Source organism: Battus philenor, unplaced genomic scaffold (genome assembly GCF_028537555.1).
Source record: "Battus philenor isolate CCGP_79_NKW_IND1 unplaced genomic scaffold, ilBatPhil1.0.hap1 SCAF_6, whole genome shotgun sequence".
Classification (NCBI taxonomy): domain Eukaryota; kingdom Metazoa; phylum Arthropoda; class Insecta; order Lepidoptera; family Papilionidae; genus Battus; species Battus philenor.
Window position 1 is genome coordinate 7832397 of NW_027181726.1, and position 18371 is coordinate 7850767.

The following is an 18371-nucleotide window of genomic DNA, read 5'->3' on the forward strand; positions in this document are numbered from 1 at the left end:
AAATTTAAGAATTATTAGAGGGTAAAGCATTGGTCTTCAACTCTGTTAAAACTAACGTCAACATAACCCATGTGGTTATTGTTTTGCGACTGATAGTAGATGATATCATAACATTAATTTTATGAATAAAACTATTGGTATATCGTACATACTTGAAGCAAATATGTTGAGATTTAGAACAAATCTAACTCATGTGCTTTTGTTACTGCTACTCCCCAGCGAGCCGCGCGACAATGAGTGCCCAATATTTAGCCAGTAATTAATTGGATGGTGTGATTGTTTCAGACGGGTGGCGGCAGATGGATCGGAGGCGCGCGGCGGGGGCGCTGCTCGCGCTAGCCGCCTGCATCGCGTGCTCCACGGCCGGTGAGTTCCACCTTTCAATGTCAACTTTTCTTTGTAAACTCATTAGTTTTTCACATAATTTGTGGGATTAGGCTGGATATTACGTTACCTTTGCTTTCTTTTTTTGTTTCTAGTCGCTTTTTATAACCGTTATCAAAAAAATTGTAAAAAGGTGAAGACCTGTCTTGTTTGTGTAGCCTTATGAATGCCATGTTCAATAACAATTTGTATTTTCACATCCTTTTTGGGATACGATATACACTTCTATAATAAAATCCTTAAAGCAATGTTACATTTATTTGCAAAAAAATTATAAGCTTATTTTAAAGTAAGTTTGACTAATAAAGCTTATAATGGTATTAAAGATTACATAAGAGATAAAAAAGCTTGGTATAATATAATGTAAAATAAATATATAACACAAAAAAAGTTGTAAAATTGGCGTTAAAAGAACTTTTTGTTAAGTACTTCACGGCAGTAGTCTATGTATAAATACATATTTAAATTGACGTCATATAAACACCTTGAATTTTCGAAAGTGCTTAACAAGGCCTATTCGGACGAATAATTATTTCTTTCATTATGAAACCACAAAGAGCTATAAAGATATTGAAAATAATGCACTACAGACATGTACTACAAATGATTTGCTAAAACTTGCAATAAGTTTATTTTTGTGTTGGCTAAATCAGTTTTCTACACATTTTACGATTCATTTCACATTCACTCACAGTCTCACTTGATTATCGAACAGGTTTTTCGAGGACGTTGATCCTATAGCGATTAATTATGCACAAACGCTCGTTGCATCTAATTATTTTTTTCCGGGTAATTGAACAAAGGATGTGTTTGTATCCTGTTTTCATGTCACATGTGAAAGAATTTCTGGCGTTTCGCTGTGATTAATAACGTGATGTGATGAATCATGTAGCATTTAATCAAGAAGCCGACAATTTTTGCACAAAAGAGCGGTCAGGCGAGTCCCGGTTTATAAGCGCTGCATCATCGGAGCTGTATCATCGAACAGTAAAGGTGGTCAAGCGTTCCGATGAGTATATATTAGATTAAGTTTTTTCGGTTTGCAAACAATTAATATACGTGTCATGATAACTTCAGAAGAGTCAAAGGGTTTAATGCCCTACTAAAAAAATAAATCTAAATGCAGACTTTAATGTTTAGGTTTACCCGTATGAAATTCATAGCAAATGATAGCCACGACATCATTCATTCATTGAAACTACAATCCATACAAATCCTGCATAAAATTAAAATTCATGCTATATCTTAAGATTCATAGCTAAGTTCATAACTATGAGATGCGTCACAATTTCAAATTGCAAACAGAATTCGTTTATCACTATATTTAGCATGATCAAATTTTATTAAATTATACATGAATTTGAGTGAAATTAAATAAATATAATTTACTATTCAGTGTTCCGTTACGATGGCTTTTAAATCACTGTGATTGATGACATTCGCTAAAATGGAAATATATAGTCAGACAAAAACTGGATGCTGACGGCATTCCTGGCGACCGTTAGGTGGACGAGCTGGCAGCTTCGCATACCGTCGCATGTGACCACAAGTCGGCGCCGTCCCCTAACGGACATGTCTGTGCCACGCTTATCACGCCTAGACGCTACTTTCTATCCTAATTGAATGCTACCGTCAAATTAAACTAACTCCTACCCAACTACTGCAACAACAGCCTAACTTTTACAAAAATTCCAACAATTTTTATAATTATTAAAAACATTTATATATTCATTAACGACTAACACGGTTGTATATTTCTTATTGTATATTGTCCATTACATTTAAATTAAAATATATTAATCGTACCAAGAATTATAAATCGTAGCACATCACCTCTGGTCAGTTGATATCTTTATTAGCAATCTTATGAACTAGTGTTTATTTACTTTGCCATCGGTAATTAAAACCTTACATTCAGGCTGGTTTGGTAATACAAGTCAATCGATAAGGAACAATAAATTAACTGTAGTGTTATAACTCTAGACCTGAATAAAGAATCTGCGATAAAGTTGCCGATTTCGATGTAAATGATGTTGCCCGTTACTTGTATTAATTAAACTTTGTCGCCCGCCGCTCCACTAATTATATGCAGCAGATCGAATATGTAAAACGATCAGCATCTCCACCAATCGTGAATCTTAAAATTTGCGACTAAAATGTTGTCTGGGCCAGACGACATTGAATTACTAGGTAAAACAACAGTTAACTTTCCTCGGATACTCACCAAACTAGAAATTTTATTTACGTTTTTGTTTTTGCATAAAATTTTCATATTATCATTTAATTCAAATTTAGTTATAAACTTATAAATATGTTACTTTATACAGCCAATAAAAATGTTTATAATCATTTTTAATGTGTTTTTGTGTGATGTGTCACAAATAGATGTACAATAAATCCTTTATGTTTTTTTTATTTCTTAATAATTTTATGGTCATTTGAAAATGTTCTCAAATTTATCATTTAAGATTTTGTAATAAGGCAAGACTCACAAGACGGAATTGTTCTTCTTATTAATACCTAATCTTGTATGTTTATTTTAATTTTCAGCACCAATGGCTAGCAACCAGACGGCGTTGGATTTGTATGATGGTATGTCTTTGGAACCGTACATTCAATTTTTTTTAATAAATTATATTATACTATACATAATTATGTCGTCGAATAATGATAATTATAGATTTATTGTTTGTTTATACTCAGGGGCAGCAGAAGGTTGTTATTATAACTTCCAACACTATGGCGAAGGCGACCGAATAATGACGAACGAGCCGTGTCTCAATTGTACTTGCCATAACCGAATGCTTATGTGTTACCTAAGGGTGTGTCCCTTTACGAAACCTATTGGACAAGACTGTACTGTAGAAAAGCGTGCTGATCAGTGCTGTCCTATAGTGACCTGTCCAGATGGTTAGTACCCGTTTTTCAATTTATATTAAAGATAAAAACTACCATTTCCTAGTTACTAGAAAAATGTTTGTTTACAGAACCACAATTTGAATAGCAGTCTTTTTATTTTTCACAGAGAGTACAATAATTAATTTAAATATGTAGTAATCCAAATTTTGAAAACGCTTTTCATTACTATGTTATCATTACTTTTTTGTTATTTCTGAAATTTATTATTATTTTATTCCTTATATATAAATATATATATATATATATATATATATATATATATATATATATATTTATTATTTCGATCGGGGATACCACACCTTAATTGATAGCAAATTAGCTAACTCTTTTGTAGCATTTATATCAGCGTTAGTCGACCAACTACATGAACAGCTAAAAATTTTTGCAATAACAAATTTTTGCTCATTGCTTTTCAGTTCCGGTTGATTTGCTCACTTCAACATCCACGTCTTCTCCGGCTGAATACGGTGCAACTGGTGTTGGCAAACAAGACAAATATGGTTGCAGCATTAACGGCAAATATCTCTCCGAGGGTTCTAAGGTGCCACCTACACCTAACAAGCCTTGCGAACATTGTTATTGTATACGTAATATGACAACTTGTGTAATGCAAGAGTGTACCTTACACGTTGATGGATGTATTCCTATTTATCATAAAGATGTCTGCTGTCCGGTGAGATACTCATGTGGTTAGTATAAAAGATTATTTGGCACTCGAACAACTTCGAAATATTTATTCATTATTTTAAATGTCATACTTAATAATGAATTCATTTACTTTTAGATCACCCAGAAGATGAAATACAACTTTTGGATGATATGACCACAACAGTTCGACCGACACCTGGATTTTTGCTAACAACTACAACGTTAACACCGGTAACACAAGTATCTCAAGACTGCGTGCATGATGATCAAGTATTTGCCGATGGAGCATTAATAAAAACTGAAAAAGCGTGTGAACATTGCTATTGTATGAAAGGTGATATTGTTTGTGTAGTACAAGAATGTGGAACTCCAATGGAAAATGAAGGCAAAAATTGCACTTCACTTCCTCCTCGACACGGCCAGTGCTGCCCGGACACTTACATATGTGAAGGAGATGAATCAACCACTGACGAAACACCAGAGCTTTCAACAGAGGTCTTTAAAATTACTTCAACGACGCCGCCAAGAAGAGTTGTTGAAGGTAGCGGTTACAGAAATGAACCTGATGAGCCATACACTGAAGGCACTCCGTATGGAACCGTTGAAATAGAAGGCAGTGGAGAAGAACAATCTACATTGTCTGCTGATCAATCCGAGAAAGTAACACCAGAAAATCAAACTCCGGATTTAGCTGACGAAATGTTTTTAACAACAGCCAAAGAGTTGGAATCAAAACCATACACGAGTACCACGGAACAGGATACTACGTATTCCACATCTTCGAAATATGAACCATCTAGCTCTGAGCCATCGTCGCTTCTTGAAGAAGACGTAGTAACTGAAACTTCGACACCTGACGTAAACAATGACGAAGGAAAAGTTTACTCTGAAAACAAAGAAAAGGAAGCCTCGCATACAATTGAACTAGACAAGACTACTCAAGAGCCGCTTTTAACAACGCTTAGTGATGACCACCCTACTTCATTTTCGAATGGTCTAACTTCCCGAGAAGATATGGTAGTAACAACAGAATCATTACATGAAAATGTTGTCAATATCCAAAGTGAAGTTACCACTACAAATGTACTCGATAAAATAACTTTTGAAAAGGAACATGATGATAATAAAGTCACGAAAGAAGAGGACGCTGGGGCCATAACAGATGCTTCAGTAACATTAAATAATAATGATAAAAACATTCTTGAAACCTCGACTGACCAAATTAACGATGAAGATATTTCCCTTTCGAAATATACTACAACAGTAACATCAGAAATAAACAAACTAGAAAAGGAAACTGTCGATGAATATACTTCTGCAAGCACAACGAAAATAAGTTATCTTGAAACAACTCCTCCAACTAAAGTTGAGAATGAAATCGATGAGAATTTATCTACATTAATTCCTACAGGTAGAATTCCAGGGGAAGGTGACTGCCTTCTTAATGGAATTACGTATAAAAATAATACACCTGTCCCTAGAACCAACAAATGTCATACAAGTTGTAGATGTCTTAGCAGTATAATAACTTGTGATCCAATAATATGCAGTCCACCTCCACAATATACAAATATGAATAAATGTCAACCTGTTTATGATTCAGCCGATTCTTGCTGCCCGACTTATATTTGTGACCATGTTAAAGAAAGTACTTTGCCTGAATCCCACAGCCAAATGTCTGGAACGGAAAGTCCTAAGCCAGGGCACGTTAGCGAATGCAGTGGAGATAAATGCCAAGTAATTAAAGAACAATCATCGGCACCTGATCAATCTCAACCATGTGATACTGAAAATTGTACGTTATCGGAAAAACAATATGAACAGCATAAATGCACTGACGGTAAATGTGAACCATCAATATCAGATACACCATGTGATAAAAAATTGGGATGTCAAGTAACAGCAGTAAAACCGTGTGAAGGCGATGATTGCTCCGGGCAAACGGATATAATCAGTGAAAAAGAAAATCCTCCCCATATAACAGAAGAAACTACATGTACAGACGGCATTTGCGCACATACTACGTCGCCTAAAAATCAAGATGATTATGGCGAACTGGAATGCAATAACGGTTCTTGTCGGCGGAAGGAAGGTTCTGAAGATGCTACGAAATTACCATCCTTGTGCAAGGATCGAGAATGTGAGTCATCTATAACAACTAATGAAAATATACATGATTTAACAAGTGAATTGCCGACTACTTCAGAAGAAATTACAAATGTAATTGATAAAGAGTCTACTACTGTCATTTCCCCAGATTACACAAGTAAGCCTACAGAAACGTTAACTTCCGTTTCCAACGATGGCATGATCACTACACCCGATACTACAAAGTATTCAGAAATGACAAAAGAAGTCACAGTTTCAAGCGCTACAAAAGAAATAGAACCTTTTACTACTTCAGTTCAAACTGAAAATGGAAACGATTATAAAGATTCTTCCGCAGTCACTTTTGAAACGAGTACAATAATATCGGATTTAGAAAGCGAACCCGATCGTATGACTACTTCTCCCCACTATATCTTATCAGAAGCTACAATATCAGAAGAAAAAACAGAAAAACAACAAACACAAGATTACACAGTCAAAGAAAGCCATCTATCTACCACTGAGCCACATACCTCTATAGCAGAAATCCAAGAAAAGGTTACTGATGAAATTGAAAAACGTACTACAAGCTCCCCTGCATCATCTGATTTTACGTCACAAGAACATTACTCTTCTAATAAGCAAGAAGCTAATACAATGCCTTCATTAAGCGACAACATAAATATTATAGAATCCTCTACAAGTGAATCTCCTGATAATATAAAAGGAATGGACAAAGATTACACTGAATTAATATCAACTGAAAGGGACGATGACGAAAAACATGTTACCGAAACATCTCACGATATGGATGACATGACCTCTAAGTTATATACTAGGTATTCTACACAACCACCGGAATCTCAAGGTTTTGAAGTAAAAGTCACCGATGATACTGTTTCAGAAGTTACAGAAAAAACCATAGAATATATTGAAACAACTAAATCACCTACTGATGCCTTACCAACTGAAAGTATAGAAGATCATTCTACTCATGAGCTAATTACATCTGTTACCTTCGATAGTGAAACGACTTCTGAATCTATTCAAAAAACAGAAATGCTAGGAGACTTAGCAACCGAACGCAAACCCGACCAAATTATACCAGAAAAGACTACAGCACAAGTAATCGATTATGCCACCACTGAAAAACACAAAATAAGCGCTACTACTCCTGAAATTCATAGTTATAATGAAGAAGATCAGAAAGTTACTGAAACCAGTTTAGACACTACTAATCAAGGTTTATTGAAGGATACCGAAATGGACCAAGAAGAATCATTTACTAAGTCACCACATATGGATATAACTGATATAAACGATATAATTTTAACAACAGAAAATGACATAGCTGAATCCCTAAATGGACGAGTAACAGAAATACCAGATATTCAAGAGGAGTTCCTAATTGTAACGTCTAAAAAACATGAACCGTCACAGTCAACAACTGAACGCATAGTGTCTGATATTGATGAACATAAGTCAGAGCTTGCCTCTACCGAGAAGAGCAACTACTCTTCACAAACAACATTTGAACCAGAAGTTGAAACTAAATCGCCTTCTCTAACAGAAACTGAAACCATTAAAATAGTAACGGACACATTTGATACAACAGAACCTATAATAATTAGGGAAATGACCTCAGAGCTTAATAAAGAAATAGTTGAAATACATGACGATGGATTTACAACAGATAATCCAGAAAAAATTACTACTATGCAATTGGATGTGCTAGATCACACTCTAAAAGAACAAGATATAAATAAACAGAAAGACACGGAAACAATTAATAAAGTAACTCCTCATGCAGACCAATCAACAGAATACATTGAAAATAATAAGATTTCAACAACAAGATCTCCTATCGTACAATCTGATTCATCTGCATCTACGATGCTTGACACCGAATATACAGTTGCAGATATTCATGAAATTGAACAGTCAACTTCTGAACTTTACCCAGACATCGAAATTAAAACAGAAACATTTATAGAATATTCTACGGATCAAACAAACCAACCAGAACAGCAAAATACAATAGAAAAGGATCATACGATTAAACCAATTCAAACAGATCATGATGTTTTAACTACTAGCAAGTTATCGGTTCCAACTGATGCACCAGATAATATAGACCATCATTCTATACCACCAGAACAAGATCTTACCGTGACACCAGTTACCGAAAACAAACTAATAACCACGTCTTATACTGAAAGAACTGAAATTACCAAACTGATATCCGATTCCCTCGGCAAAGATATAGCAACAACGGTATCAGATGTAGAAGCAGCAATCACTAACAGACCAGAAACGACTATAAAAGTTAGTGACGAACCAGTTCACACAGAAGAACTAGAAAAGACATCCAAAACTACCGACGAGACGTATTCACAAGATGAAACTACTACGATCAGTATGATCTTACAAGAAGAGATAAAACAAAAAACTACCAATATTCCGGAAACTATGGCAACTGAAAAATTGCCCACAAGCCTTTTAGATATTGTAACTGAACGTGGCTCAGAATCATCTGGTGATCATGATATTAAGACAGCCACTGATGTAACTGAAATAATAACAACAAAACCAATGGGCACCGAACAAGAAATATTTACTGAGAAAAATTTGGCGGACATTGTCACGGACCAAGTAGAAAATAATACAAATGAACCGGGAAAATCGAGTGATGACCAATACCATGCAGAACGTGAAACAACTGAAACCACAAGTGTACAAAGCATACCTGAATCCGGAGATATAAGTAATCTATCTACTCTATTTGATTTAGAAACTGAAGATAAATTAATCGAAACCACGCATAATATCAAAGAAATAACCGAAACTCCAGAATTTGGAATTTCAGAAAAGGACTCCGATAAACTTGAACAAACAACGCCTGGATCAGCTGACGCCAATATTAGTATGGAAGACAATGTCGTCAATAATGAATCAACACAATCTGATTTAACACATACGACTGAAATGTCCGCAAAAGTAACGGAAATAGAAGATAAGAAAAAAGAAACATTTACACCCGACTTTGCTACTACTGTGAAATTAGAATATGAACCTGTTACCGATAAGACTTCATCACCATCGGAAGACAAATATACAGAAAAACTCAATGAGCACAGAGAAAAACCAGATTATACGCAAGAAGTTTTAACAGAATCACCTGAACCTTTCTCTAGAACAACTATTACTGTTAGTAAAGATTTAAGTGATTTAACTTATGACGACAATAAAGACATCACAATATCAGAGCTGGTTCAAGAAGTAACTGGAATTTCTACAGAACCATATTTCGTTGATGAAATTACAAAAGGTATCACAGTCCTGGAACAAAAGGTAACGGAACAACCGTCAACAAAAATAACAGAAGCTGGTACAGAAACCGTTTTCATAGATGGAACACATAAAAAAGATACAAACAACCAACCGGAATCTCATATTTTAGACGATACCTTAATGACCACAGCATCTGTACCTACAGCGAACGAATTTATCACAGATACATCACAGCTAATTCCAGAAAGCACAAAAGATACAGTTATTGACGACGAACAAATAATATCTGATATGCGCAAAGAAACTACCGAAGCTTCCAAATATACAGATTACAAAGAAGAAGCAACCGAAAAAATTTCGGACAAAATTTCTGAGTCAACTGAAATTTCCACTTTGGAAATAGTTACAACCACTTCAGAAGGTAGTGCAATAACAAGCAAAGCTACTGAACTTTCCATACCCACAGAAACTCCTACAACTTCGTCAGAAAAGATTATAGAAAATATTGTGACGGTTGATGATGAAAAACATACTGAACCATTAAATGAAATACCCGAAGTTACAACACCAGAATCTTACGAAACTAAAGATATTGACCGAAATGTCGTCACAACTGAATCTCTCGATGCGCTTACTACTTCTAAATCTTCTGTAGTTTTGAATGAAATTGATTATACAAAACCAACAGAATCTTCTTATGTTTTAGATAATGAAAAATCGTCAGAAAGAATCTCGGATTCACAAGTAACAATCATGACACAAAAAACCGATGATATAGCGGGTACTGAAGAGCTTAGTACATTGACAATAAATGTCAGCGACAATGATATAATGGAAAAGACTACACCTAAGACTCGGCCAGATGAAATTGAAAAAATTACAACAAATGTAGGATCAACAACTGAAAAAGATTATCTTAATACAGTAAAAATAGATATCGATGACAAAGATAAGACAGATACAATGGAAGTTGAAACAGAAATACCCGAAAAATCGGTTACCACTAAATTTTCTGAAATTACCTCCGAAAGTATAACTACTGCGAAGATTCCATCTCTAGATAAACAGCTTACAACAGTTATGGACAACGAACAAACTTACTCTCATGATGTGCACGAAACTTATACAACGATTCCAGAAAGCTTAATAACTGACAAGGCTGAAACAATAACTTCAGCGCATGTGTCCTTGAATACTGAAAGGCAGCCATATTTGACAACAGAAGAGCAGCGTGTGAGTGATGAACAAATAGGTGTTACCAGCATGCCGGATTTGCATATTTATACGAATGAATCGGAAGATCTAACTACCCTTGTATTAGGTCAAGAAGACAAAAATAAAAACACTACAGAAATACCTGTACCAATAATTACATCACAAGATGAAATATCAAAACAACCAACGGAACCAAGAGATAAATATTCTGAAACCACGCCATATTTCGTTGAATTAGAAGAACATAGTCATAAAGATATACAAGACGTAACCACTGAAATTTATCATGATGAGGAAATTACAACCATAATATCTAGCTCAATATCTTTAGAAAAAGACCAAGGTGAAACCACTTCTGAGAAACAACCCACATTTACGGAAAAAAATCATTTTGACGATTCAAACAAAGAAAGTGAAGATTCAGCCAATACAGAATCAGATATCACATCCTCATCAGTCGCCGGGTTGGATATTTCCCAAACCACCAAAAAGACAGAAGAAGTAATTTCAGAACAGACAACTCAATATGAAAAACTTACCACATCAGTACCTGTACTTAATGAATCTAAAAACGAAACTGTTAAAGAAATTACAACTGATATTCCTGAAGGCACAACAGTAATGTACGAACATAAGGAAACCTCCAAACAACAGGAACAAACTTCTATATCAGATATAGATAAGGAAAGCAATATAGTAACACAGAAACCGTATGATACTACTCCTGATATTAAAGAGGGCCCTGCACCCGACAATGAATTAATTCTTACTACAACTAAGAATACTACATCAATCATTACAGAAGATGTAACAACCGTTTCACCGATGCAGTTTGATAAAATTACTACACCTGAAGTTAGTCCTGACCGTGTATCATCTACGACTACTTCAGATCTTAGCAAACCTGGTTTTAACGATTTACTTCCTACTGATGACATTCCTTCAACTGACGAAGATAGCCATTTCCCACCCACCGGAAGCAGCGGTTATGGCCAAGAACCGGATTATGGAGAAGAAGATCAAGCGTTTGGGCCAGGAACTTGTCGATATGGAGGCAAAGTATACGTGTCTGCCCAACAAATACCTAGAGATGATCCTTGTGACTTCTGTTTCTGCTTTAGAAGTGACATTATTTGCTTACAACAGAGTTGTCCACCTCCAATTCATGGATGCCATGAAGAACCTATTCAAGGATTTTGTTGTCCACGCTATGAATGTCCCGTTTCAATGGCGGTCACACTTAATATCACAACGACAACGACCACGACAACGACAACATTGCCACCTCACTTCCTGACCCATGCGTACAAGGGTGCAGCACAAAGAAAAGGATGTCAAATAAAAGGTCATACTTATAAAGTAGGAGAAGTTGTACGCGCATCCTCAGGACCCTGTTTACATTGCACGTAAGTTTAATGTGGTTTATTTTAATACGAAGGTCAAACTGAAAGTTCTTAGAAAATCAAAAACTAAGCATTCTAGCAAGTTATTAGTTTTATTATAACTTTTCAAAATAGCGTCCATTTACATCAATACATCGCTGCATTCGATGGATCCATTGAGAAAAGCACCTTGCCCACTCGGCCTTAGGGGTCTCTTCGACGGCGTTTTAAAACGCAGCCACTGCTTCTTCGGCGTCCATAAAATGTTTTCCTCGAAGTTTTTCTTTTATTTTCGGGAATAAATAAAAATCGCAGGGTGCGAGGTCGGGGCTATACGGCGGGTGACCCAGTAATTCCACGTCTGAGGTCGCCAAATAGTCGATCGTTTGCCTGGCGGTGTGCGACGAGGCATTGTCGTGATGAAGGAGGATCCTGCTGCGAGGTCGTTTCTCTCGAACTTTTTCCAAGACAAGTGGCAAACAGTTGTTAGTGTACCACTCTGCATTAACCGTTTTCTGATCCTCTAAGACAACTGTCGCGTAATGACCTGTCTTTCCGAAGAACGAGGCCACCATCTTTTTTCCAACACTTCGACCTCTCTTCACTTTAGTTGGCAACTCTTCGGAAGGAAACACCCACTGAGCAGACTGTCTTTTGGTTTCCGGATCATAACAGTAAATCCAGCTTTCGTCACCCGTTAGTATGTCGAACACAGCATTTGAGTCACCTCCGTTAAATTTTTGGATCATTTCTCGGCACCAATCAACACGGCGGAGTTTTTGAGCCTCGGTCAAATTATGCGGTATCCAGCGGGCACAAAGCTTCCTGACCGCTAAATGTTCATGGAGGATTTTGTGCACTTGACTCATACCTATGCCTAGACTTGTCCGAATCTGCTTATAGGTTACTCTTTTGTCAGTCTCTATCATACTCCGCACAACACTGATATTGTCTTCAGTCGTCGCTGTAGAAGGCCGTCCCTCACGCAAATCATCGGTGAGATTAGTTCGACCACGTTTGAATTCATTAAACCAGTTGTAAACTGTGGCACGAGATGGGGCTTCATCGTGAAAAGCCAATCGAAGTCTATCATAACTTTCTTGTTGACTTATATGACATCGAAAGTCATAAAAAATCATTGCACGAAAATTTTCTCGGCTTAAATTCATTCTGACGTGCACAGACAATTTTCAATTTGCCGCCAAATCGTAAAACAAATGACAAATGAATGAAATGTATACTCAATATTATAAGTAAAGAGTTCTATTTTCAAAATTTAAACTTATTTTTTTAATATAATGCTTTTAAGTTGCCAGTTCTAAAAACTTTCAGTTTGGCCCTCGTATGTACAATATTTTTCTTTATAAAAAAGGCGAAGCCCTGTACTCATTAGCTGCGGTTAAGTCCGTCGCAACCTACTTATATACCACTAACCTACTAATATACGCTTAATATAAATAAGTCCAGATATCTGTTACCTTAAAATTAAATAATTCGGGACCAGTTACTAAATCGCAAGCCCATACCACTCACACCGCGAATAAAAGGTATAAAAATATCATAAAATAAAATCAAAATGATACTTCATTTTATCAATTATAATATAACAGTTCATTCTGTTTTAACCCTCCTAACCTTTAGTTTTACATGTTAAAATTCCAAAACAATATTTTTAGATGCGGCGGAGATGGTCAAATGAAATGTGATCCTAAGGCGTGCACTCCAGAACCAATGCTGAGACAAATGATTGCAGCAGCGGTCTCAGCAAAGCGTCGAAGGTGAAGTGCTCCTGTGATTTCGACTCTGAAAAAACTCACTAGGGTAATACCTATGTGATAAAAGATTTCATCTTTTCTCCTATGCACAAGATTAATGCTCAAATTTCGCGATGGAGTAGTTTAAGATTTCGTGTCATATGTAGTAATTGATTTAATTATTATTTAATTTACTTTTCCTGAAATATTTTGGCACGCCCATCACAACCTGAATATCGATATGACCGTAACTGTGATCGAAATAAGTATAATTTTAAAACTCAGATAATTTCAAATCTAGATTCTCTTTGAAAGATAAATAGTAATGAAAATCTCTAAAAAAATACAGTGCCAAATGGTAGTGCTAGATTTTAAACACCTTTATGATAAAGAAGATATAGATTTTTTTTAATTTTTCATGCAAGGTTTTACGGTGACCAATATTCATTTAGCTTCATTAAATTTTATTTCTAAAATAATTTCTAAGAATAACATCTTACTAAATTGGTCACTGAAGATCGCCGAAATCTTGACCATTTATAAACTTAAAATGTTTTACCGAAATAAGTTTAGTCAATTCTTCGTTTTTATACGATGTTACTACCACTTACGGTCTAGTATCGGGTAAATACGAAGGTGTATAAGGATCCCTGATATTGTAAATGCCTTACTTAATTTGTAATAATTTATATATTTTAGGTGTATAGTACTTAAGCCATGTTTTGAGACCAGTGACTATTTTAATTTAGAAATAAAACGAAGGCCCCCTAAGACATACATAGAAAAGTTCCAGTCGACGCAACGCCTACTTGTGGCAGCCTTGGCCGGCGCTTTTCCTTCTTCGCACTTTACAGAAAGTGACACAATTTTGTCTTGTTTTCTGTAATTCGCTGGAATGTAAAATTTATACTAGCACTCAATAAATGGCCGTAAGTATTGATCGTTTTCTAAGAAAAAACGCATCTACAACGATAAAAAGCATATTGTAGAGTATTTTATAACTTTTGATAATAAAGTGCTGGTAGATTTTATAAAACATTAAATCTCTGCAGATCGAGATGGGTACGAAAGTTTACTTAGCTATTGTAATCGTTAATAATAGTAGATGTAAGCCAGCGATTACATTAATTCGTACCAATCTTCTTCTGTATTCGCAGGTTGTAGTTATACTTTTCTTATTTATTTAAATTTATAGAAATAGCGTTAATTATTATTGGTAATTTGATACTGGTAATGATTTTTACTGTTTCGAAAACTCGATCAGGTTGTATACTATTCAACATCGCCTTAAATCTTTTTTTAGTTACTGTAATCAATTACCGAACATGCATAGCAAGAATCTAGCAATTTGTAAACTGTGCAAATGAGTTTAAATAAAATATTTCGAACTTACCTTACCTTTTTATTTACTTGTTTCGACTGACCGTTTTCAGATTAATTTAGTTTGACGAAAGTTATTATATTTATATAGTCGTAATTCAGTATTTCTGATGATCTTATAATTAAAGTAAATATGCCAAATGCTTAAGGCATACGAGTCTCGGGTATAGATACATCCATCAAATATTTTTAAAAAATCTTTTCAGAAATTGGTATTCGATTGGTTGATACCTCCTATCACTAATTTGTCTAGAATGTTTACAGCCTTGAGTTAAGCGCCGTAATTAGAAAATAATATGGTTGATCTATCACTTACACACTACACTATATCTGATCTATCACGTCTGCCTCATCTCGTCACTTTATACCACCTTGATCGCTTTGTCATTTAGTCTTTTTTCTTTACCTTATACTTTAAAAAATATAGAATAATAACATTAGGTAACACAAAATTTTTGTCAGATAGATTTGAAGGATAAATTATCTCAAATAGCCATTACATTAAACAAACATTAAACCACACTTTTAACACGGTTACTTATATTTTTTTAAAAAAAAAGGTAATAAATAGCAACTCAATGTTTGTTACCAAAAATAGATTATTATGAAATCTTTTTTCTTAATACTTCGTGACTCGGCAACCCCAGGTAAACAATGTGATATTTTGTGTAATATTATGTACAAAACAGCGTGCCTGGGGGCGAGCTATATATATATAGCGAACTGGAAAGATGCTTAGAAAACTAATTTCGCAAACCAACCACAAAAATATTTGCGACTTAACAACAACGAATGCTTTCCCCATCTACTCAAGAAAGGAGAAATTCTATAGTACTTCATGTGTCCGTCAGGGCTTCCACATACCTATGGTACACTCACGCAGAGATTACACACAGTTATTTAATGCAAAATCCTCCGCAAATTTGCGCTCGTTACTTTAATTATATTAATTTAATACCTAAGGCGGCCAATTGAGTATATATTATGCAGCTGCGACTTAATCCGCGAGTTTCGACCTATTCCCAAATCTACGTCTTATTGACAGACGACAGACTTCGAGCAATGACCGAAGTGCAACAAGATTAAAATTTAAGGTCGCGCGAATGTGTGAAATTTCCTTGATATTATTCCCGTAGGTGTATAAATAGCCTTGTAACTCTGACGATACAAGCATTTCGTAATGGCTTTCCGGATGGAACAGTCATGCGGTTAACTTCACAAAAACCTGTTTTTTTATTATTCAGAATAGAGAACCAGTCCCTCACTACACTTTAAGTTCTCCATTGCTAAAATTCAAAGCCCCAGACGACAGGGATATATTGAGAAGGATTTTATAAATACAATTTACTTCTACATTTTAACAAGCGTGATTAATTTGGGTTGCACTACTGCGTGGGTTATAATAGAAGTTATCCTAAAGTTTATTTTTGAAACATTCACGTGTCTAGTTATTCAGTGGTGATGCCCTGATCTGGAGTGTTTACCAAATAACCCTTTGTCACGTGTAGTGGGACAGTGGGCGTCGATAGTGGATTTCGATGTGATTCTGTCCAGGGCCTCGCGCTTCACGACACTCAATGATCTATCGATGGATTTCACTTTCAATATGCTGACGACCACTCTATGTTCTTCTAGAAATTACAATCCGTAATATGTAGCCAACATGTGTCCAATTAAATTCAAATTGTGCTACTAAATCTGTTGTTCGATTGTACTTGGTCTGGCCATAAATACTGTTATAATTAAAGATAAACTACTGAACTATGAAATCTTTTCTGTTTGTGATAAAAAAAAAATCTAGCCGTCCAAGTAGTTTTCATAGTGTGTAAGTCGATCAAAGCAGCAAGGAAAAGACTTAGATGAAATCCTGTCAGAAAGCAAAAGATTAGAAGAAGAAATTAATTTTAGAAATCGAAGAAAGCGCTTGGAACCATGTCGCGTTTTTTAATAGTTACGTAGGATTTGTAGGCTATAAGAATTGCATTGGTCATTTGTTAACTGATAATTTTGAAAAGAAAAGAGTGATAAAATCAAAAGCGCACACAAAGGGAATTCGCAAAAAATATCGGTTCATGAAAAATAAAACTTTTACAATTGAGTAATATTTTAAGAAACAAATTGACTCTACTTTTGCTGAAAGTTTTCAGTCAACTGTCAATAGAGTACAATGTGGGCATTATGAGACTTCAGTGATGGTTTTGGTGGAGTATTAGCTATGATGCAGTGACTGGGTCATATTTTTGTGAAAATGGTATCAAAATATCGGTACAGGGATATCAAGATATCATTCTTAAGAAGGCCTTTTAGAAAGGCTCTTAACAACACCATGTTCAATAACCAAGAATAGTCCTTTCAGCACGTCACAGCGCCGAGTTATTAAACTCGATCAGCGCAATCTTGGGAAAAAACGAACTTTTCGGACTTTATCAGAACTTTTTAAGAATAAAGCTTGCTCTTAACGTCATGAGAATTCGGAGTCCCTGAAACGTGCCATACGATTGGCTGTGAAGAATTATCCATAGAAAGAGTGCAAGCTGCTATTGATAACTGGCTTCATCGTTTATAAGACTGTAAAGCAGCATATAGCATTATAACGATTTTATATTAATGTATTTATTACTATTACAGTGTGTAACTGACACGTTGTTTTAGTAAGAAATTTTGGGTACAATAAAATAAATATAGTTTTTCTTTATAACAATTATGCCAAGGCAATAGAACAGTTCATAGAACCTCTGCAGTGTCTCAGCGTTAGTAGATTTAATCAGGCTAGAATTCCCCGAGGGTTTAACGAAAGCACTGGCTAAGAAATACTTATACCTTTTTAATATATTTGTTACCTTTCGTTACCTTCCATGTCTCGCACTCGTAAAAAGCACTGAATTTTTTTGACGTTGTATGATTTGAGTTGATCTTTTGTTGCGTTTTAATTCAACCTCTAGTTTCAAGTCGAGTCAATTTTCGTGACTGCCATGGGACACCAATTTCATATTTTGTGAGCCTTATGCGTATCAAAGGCGATAGTGGTTATACGTGTGCCATTCTGCGGCCTCCTAAAGTAAAAAAGACACGATGTTCACTTAGTGTAAAACCGTAGCAGGCAAAATCGGGCTTATTCTCTGTAATGGTTTCACAGCTTTCTTGAGTCTGGACACAAAGAGATTCCTCTACAAGAAGAGCAAAGTGATTCCTCTACAGTTATAACACTGAATAATATCAGTTTTTAGGTATAGTGATGAGAAGCCTCTTTTTCCAATCTTTCGAAAATAACTCTGTTTACCAAATCTTCATGAGCTAAAAACATGGAGTT

General features: G+C 35.4%; 1 protein-coding gene across 1 annotated transcript in view; it reads left to right on the plus strand.

The window, feature by feature from the left end:
• tnc (tenectin) overlaps positions 1 to 15064 on the plus strand; it is a 30795-nt gene extending 15731 nt beyond the window's left edge. Inside the window, exons 2-7 of the mRNA XM_068774019.1 lie at positions 286 to 366; positions 2935 to 2976; positions 3088 to 3294; positions 3720 to 3992; positions 4088 to 11951; positions 13604 to 15064. Coding sequence (XP_068630120.1) covers positions 300 to 366; positions 2935 to 2976; positions 3088 to 3294; positions 3720 to 3992; positions 4088 to 11951; positions 13604 to 13709 — 8559 coding nt within the window. The 5' untranslated portion in view covers positions 286 to 299 and the 3' untranslated portion in view covers positions 13710 to 15064. The remainder of the gene's footprint in view (positions 1 to 285; positions 367 to 2934; positions 2977 to 3087; positions 3295 to 3719; positions 3993 to 4087; positions 11952 to 13603) is intronic.
• The last annotated feature ends 3307 nt before the right edge of the window (positions 15065 to 18371 follow it).